Source organism: Octopus bimaculoides, chromosome 1 (assembly GCF_001194135.2).
Source record: "Octopus bimaculoides isolate UCB-OBI-ISO-001 chromosome 1, ASM119413v2, whole genome shotgun sequence".
Taxonomy (NCBI): Eukaryota; Metazoa; Mollusca; class Cephalopoda; order Octopoda; family Octopodidae; genus Octopus; species Octopus bimaculoides.
This window is the reverse complement of record NC_068981.1, coordinates 127456369-127462936: the sequence shown is the minus strand read 5'-3', so window position 1 is coordinate 127462936 and position 6568 is coordinate 127456369. Positions and strand designations below refer to the sequence as shown.

General features: G+C 36.7%; 1 protein-coding gene across 5 annotated transcripts in view; it reads right to left on the bottom strand.

Annotated features, from left to right (window-relative positions):
• LOC106872770 (uncharacterized) overlaps positions 1-5471 on the bottom strand; it is a 17511-nt gene extending 12040 nt beyond the window's left edge. The window contains exons 1-3 of one of the 5 annotated variants that reach the window (XM_014919866.2): positions 5252-5471; positions 3706-3915; positions 1288-1344 (exon numbers count right to left, since the gene is read on the bottom strand). In XM_014919866.2, the coding sequence (XP_014775352.1) occupies positions 1288-1308 (21 nt within the window). In that variant the 5' untranslated portion in view covers positions 1309-1344; positions 3706-3915; positions 5252-5471. Of the gene's footprint in view, positions 1-1287; positions 1345-2180; positions 2578-3705; positions 3916-5251 lie in introns of those variants that run through there. The other 4 variants (XM_052970255.1, XM_014919868.2, XM_014919865.2 and 1 more) reach the window with 4 other exon arrangements.
• Positions 5472-6568: the final 1097 nt, after the last annotated feature.

The following is a 6568-nucleotide window of genomic DNA, read 5'->3' as shown; positions in this document are numbered from 1 at the left end:
GGCTCTTGTGCGCGTGGCACATAAAAGACACCATTTCGAGCGTGGCCGTTTTCGTGCGGGTGACACGTAAAAGCACCCACTACACTCTCTGAGTGGTTGGCGTTAGGAAGGGCATCCAGCTGTAGAAACTCTGCCAAATCAGACTGGAGCCTGGTGTTGCCATCCGGTTTCACCAGTCCTCAGTCAAATCGTCCAACCCGTGCTAGCATGGAAAGCGGACGTTAAACGATGATGATGATGATGGTGTAGCTTCTGTGATCTGTCTAAGTGTCATGTCAGTTCTATGTGTCAATAGATGAATCCACAGGTTAACTGTTAACTGTAAGGTTAGGAATGTAGTGTATAGCTTACAATGTACTGAAGGATGGTGCAGAAACATGACAACTACCTACATTGGAGAGACTGCACACATCATAGGAGAGCGTATAGGCGAACATCGGCGAGAGCTCAAAGAAGGGAAAAACTCATCAGTGCTCTACCAGCATGCTTGGGCAGAACATAGAGGCTCGATTAATAGCACAGAGTTTAAAGCATCTCTATGACCCTCCCCTCCCATTGCCACTCTTGCTGATCTTCACCCTGACTTTTGGTACTGTTCCTATATCTCTCTGTGTTGTTGCCCATGCTGCTACCATCATGGTAGTTGTTGTTGTTGCTGTTGTCATTGGTCACGTTGTTGATGTTGTTGCAGCCATTTGTGAAGTTATTGTATGTGTGTTTGTGTGTGTGTATGGGTTCACTTACTATGTTGTTTGTATCTGTGCCCTTCATACAGTTTTTTTTGTTTGTGTTTACCTATTTATCTCTATTTCTTACATTTATCAGATGAATATGCATATTTGTCCATTGTGTATTACACTGATTGTATCTATTTATTTTTGTTTCTCCCTTCTGTCTTTAGTTGTCATGTTGCATGGTGTGGTGGTGGGTGTTATTATTCCATTTGTGATTTTTGTTGAGGCTCGGCCTGTCTATTGTTATGTGTGTAGCCAATTCTCGTATTGGCTTTTGGTACAGAATGCTTAAACAAGAATGCATTTTGCACTAAAGACCAATATGAGAGTTTCTCTCATGGTATTTGCTACAGTATAGTTTGTTCTAACAGGACATCCATGTTTTAAGTTGGGATAAATTATTTATATATGTTTGTATGTGTATATTTTATGTGTGTAAGTATGTTACCATCATGATAACAAGGATGGCAGTAATGATATTGTATGCATCATTACGAGACTTAGCAAGACACCAACATTTTGTGTTATAGAATGATTGTTGCATGTAACTTACTGCTATGTTTTTCGTATTCATAACTGGATATAGGCTTTCAGTTCAGGGCTGGATCATCTGGAAGATGTAAGTTTTCATACAAATTAATACTTCTCCACTTCCTGCACTTGTAAGAAAATACACCAAATAAAAAGGTGTTTCATCAACTTCACAGCCAGATCATATTTTCCATTCAGTCATACAAATACACTTACAAATGCAAATTAAAAGGTTTACTACATGCATTTGATATTTTCACATTACATTCCATCAATAAAACATAGCATTTTAAAATCCAGTTCACTCCTCTCTTGGCAGATGTCTATTGGAACTGGCAGCAGACTGGGGAAAAAAACAGTTGTGAGCCAGAATCTTGAGAAAGGCAATTTCAGGCCTATAACTCTACTAAACATATAGTTAAATATTTTGGCCAAGGTGCTTTCAAAAGGTTAGTGCTAGATGAGGATAATATTGTCAGACCCACATAAGCCTGTAAAATTAAGAAATTAAAATATTTGCAACAAACACAATAACATTCTCATCCTTGTCATTATTGCTTCTATCATTCCCTTCATCATTGTCAGTCATCCTCAACAATGATAACAAATGCAAAACCACAGCAGCAACAATATTATTAACATCCTTTTCATTATCAATATCAGTTCCTTAACACCAACAATTGCAATAGACACAAGCCAACAAGGAAACATCTAAGTAGTTGCTTGACCTTATTTTTTGTTTAAGCCCCACCTTCTGACTGGGGAGATAGAAATAGTTGATGACTGCAAGAAAACATAGGTGAGAAGGAAATTCTAGAACAGGCATTGGCAACTTTTTCAAGAAGTGGTTCACATGAAATATGGCTTCTCATCATACAGCTAAAAAAATTCAAGATAATTTTTCATTAGACATACCATTCAGAAACTCTTGCAAGTTGCAGGTTGCCCATGACTGTTCTAGATGGTTGGCATACTGAGAAGATGACAGATAGGTGGGGATGGTATACTACTAACTAGCTTTGATAATTAGAGATCATTGTAATAGCTGTAGAAAAGTCAGAATGAAGATATAGGATATCTGTGGACTAAAGTTCAAAATGTATTGGTGAGTGAATCTATGCCAAATTAGCCAAAGGGTTTTCTTTTGAATACAGTCATGGGTGTTTGTATGTTGTGGCAGCAGCAGTACCATCTGGAATGTAGGGGCAACATTTCACTGTGGGTTTCACTGTAAGATTTGTAGAGTCAACAACTGTTTAAAAGTTGAAATAGTTTCTGCATCCAAAGCAGAAGATTAATCCTTGGGACGTAAATTTTTCTGTTATGAATATGATATCTACAGTAATTGTATATTTGTTTTAGTGAAGAAAAGATTATGTCTCTATTGGAGAAGGTTTTGGAGGTCTCTGTTTATGGAGGTAGTGCATGCAGGTTTGATGAGGGGTGTTATGATTGCATGTAAATGATATATGTGTGCAAAAAGTTAGGGAAGTGTGAAGAATATCGTCTGTATAGGAGTGAACATCATTAAAGGTGACAGTAAAATTATCATTAATGTACAGGATGGAGAGTACAGCAGATATAACCAAAGATTCACTGGGAAACATGGTTTTTGGTGTTGGAGACATACTTCCCTAGTAATTTGGGGGTACTGTTTTCAAAAATAAAATCGATTTTACTTTATCATGTCAAAATCTTACACAAACTCAAATGTCCATTTTGTGACATTTCTGGTATTGTCTATGTATGGAGCTTGACAACTTTGAAAACAGTTTTTAAATATCATTTAAAGTAAGTGCAACTACAAAAGTGAAAACAAAAGTCATGATTTAAGTATCTTCGGTAAATGAAAAGTATCAAACTTGAGCAACTTTCACTATTTTCAACCTAACCAGTTTTAAATATCATGATGATGACAGAAATGTCCTTTATAAAATTAGATGTTAACAAACAACACATTTTTTGTGGTCTTTGACATCATACATATTTCATATTTGTGGAATTTGTCTCTAGATATGCCCAGGCTGTACTTGATTTAGTCTGATTATCATTGCAAACCAGGTGAGAAATGTTTAGTTGAACCTTTAACCATTTCTTACACAAAATGGTTTTTTGAATGTGCCTTTAGTGTTTTAATTACAAAATCACATGAGTCAAGATCACTTTTTGTCAAGCATCATCAAAGAACTGTAAAACATACTTCATAGTATGCATGCTCTTTGTGGAACTTTGCCATCACAAACCTGCATTTGCTTACTTTATAACTGTTGACAGGTGACAGGTGGTTTGAATACGTTTTGTATACCAGAAATATGGCCAGTTGTGTGAGAAGAAAATGCTAAAACAGCCCTGATGTCCTCTGCTATATTTGTGGATGTTACACTTATCTAGACAGCAAAACAAAATCGCAGATTTTGTGAAGAAAGCTTATTTCACTTACTTTGGCATGAGACTGGGTCATCAAGACAAAGCTTGGGCACCCCATATAATTTTTAGAATGTGCTGAAACACTGAGACAGTGACTGCTTCAAATACTTAAGCAGAAAGTTTCCAGTTTTGTCTTGTGAGAAAACTAAGGCTGGTGTGTTTGAAGGGCTGCAGATTAGGTGGCTATTGCAGGACAAACAGTTTTTGGAGACCATGTATGGCACTGAAAAAGAAACATGGAATGCTTTCACTGCAGTTGTATCTGATTTCCTTAGAAACAGGAGGTCATCAAATTATGAAAAACTTGTGCAGACCCTCCTAATCAATTTTTGAGCACAGGACTGCAACATGAGTCTAAAAGTGCATTTCCTGCACAGTAATGCACACTACTTCGCTAAAAATCATAGGGCCATAAGTGAGAAAGATTCCACCAAGACATTGAGACCATGGAAACTAGGTATCAAGGCAGGTGGAACATAAACATGATGGCTGACTACCACTGGTCTCTGCAAATAGACTATCATGAAGCAAGTTATTCATGCAAAGCAGCTAAAAGAAAGCTCTGATGTGCATTATTTCAGGCCACTGGAGGGACAGTATCAAGGTTTGTAGCCTTGTTCATGTAAAATGGCTAGAGTTGTTTTTGCACTTGCCATTCATTTGTGTATAGTGGAGAGTAACAAGGAAGTTGTTAGACAATCTGATAAGTGCAGAGGGAGAATCAAACAGTTGTTGCTAGTCAGAAAAGTCCAGTGAACAATGGAGGCGTCAGACAAACATAGAGGAGTGACGATGGGAACTTTGATCACAAGCCCTTGTTGATGGTATTCAGGTGAGAGAGGTAAGTAAGGGACAGGTAATGAGTGATGTCCAAGTTGGACCGAAGTTCATAAATATTCGTAAACAGAGAGAATTATCCAGCGGATTAGTGTTAAATCACATTCTACGTTCTTTAAAAGCGAAGGATACATAAGATGGTAAATTTTCAGATTAACGACCGGACGATTTTCAATAGGGTGTTAGGGTTTTAGGATTAGGGTTAGAGTTTTAGGGTTAGTGTTAGGGTTAATCGTGCGGGTGTTAATCTGAAAATTTACCCATAAGATAATCTAGTCCGTTGTGCATTATGTCCAAAACAAAAAATATAAATAATACAATAAAATAAAGACGGGCGATTTTAATTCTAGTTCCTCCTGATCAGGGATGACTGAGAACTAAGACATCTGCAATTATAACATTTCTACCATCATTATCTCTCGCTCTACTACTACTACTACTACTACAATTACTTCCGCTACCACCACCACCACCACCACTAATAGTATCATCATTATTATCAGTGACTTCCTCATCATCAATAACAGAACAGCAACACGCCGGGCAACAACAAAGCAGAATTACACATTCACAGTTCAGAGATTATAACGGAATCCTCTATGTGATCCCTCGACCTGCTAGGAAATAGCTGCCAAATCTACAAATTACATCCAACCATATCTAAACAGATATATTGGGAGACCTTTACCCATACTGACATGAGACTAAACAACACCACTTACAACAATAACAATCTGATTTTTTTTACCACTTCTTCTCTTCTTCTTCTTCTTTTTCTACAACAACAACTGCTATTAAAATGCAAGTATATTTTTCAATAAATTCCAACTAAAATATTTCGATATTTGTTTATATTAACTATATTTTTGTTTGTTTTCACTCAAATTATCGATTTTAATTCCGTCGTCAGCGTTCGGTTTGGGTGTTATGGCAACTAGTTGCTAGGAAACGATATCTTTGCTACGGAAGCTCGCGCGGGAGATTTTAAATGTTTATTAAAATATGCAACGGTAGTTTCTTTCTTTCTTTTTTTTAAAAACATCTAACTGCATAATGCAGCAAGCGTATGTCCAGGAAAGTAAGAAAAGTATGGTACTACTCAAGCAGAGCGGACCCGAACGCGCAGTCGCGCTAGCTAGTCGTGAGTGGTCGATCCTACGGAAAGTGCGCGCGGGCGAGCGTGCAAATGAATACATGTGGGCGCGTGCGCGCGTATGCAAATTAGTAAATAATTTCTTTTAAACAAAGTAAATAATTTTTTTTAAATTACTTTTTTCTTTTCTAAACAACGTAGATAGGTAGAAGGAATAAAAATAACACACTATCTGTTTTTGTTAACTTCATACATTTTTTTTTCTTTTAATTAAATTTTGTGAACAAAATAATTTTTATTTTCTAAACAACGTAAATAAATTTTAAAAAAGGTGCACATTGGGATTAGACACTGAGGGAAACTTGATATGCTAGAAATAACAGCTAAACACAAAAAGAAAAAAAAAACTGTAACCTTTACCTTTCTGAAATCACTGTGGATATATTTCGGCTATGTGCTTGATAAATGTCTGAAAGTTCTCCCACGAATTCCCACACTTCATATCGTAATAATCACGGTACATTGGCTCATCAATATGTGACCATTTCACTTAAGTTCAATTGTGAACAATATTGGCGGGAAGAAGTCAAGAAAGAGGACGAGCCCTTTACAGAGAGAGGTCAAGAAAGAGGAACTGGTAAAACCAAGCCCGTCTTTCCATTTCAAATTGGTAGAGGGAGGTCAATTCCTCTTTCTTCAACCTCTCTCTGTAAACGGCTTTTCCTCTTCATTGACCTCTTCTCGCCAATATTACCAAAATGTCTTCACCGTGTTGAATTATGGAAACAAATTAATTTCACAAAAAACAAAAAAAACAAAAAAAAAGAATGTACTTGTCGTCAAATGAAAATTCAATCTTTTCAACGTGCTATTGACGGAGTTATTTGGCGATGTAATTCATGCAGTAAAACAATCTCTATAAGGAAAAATACTTTTTTAGAGAAAT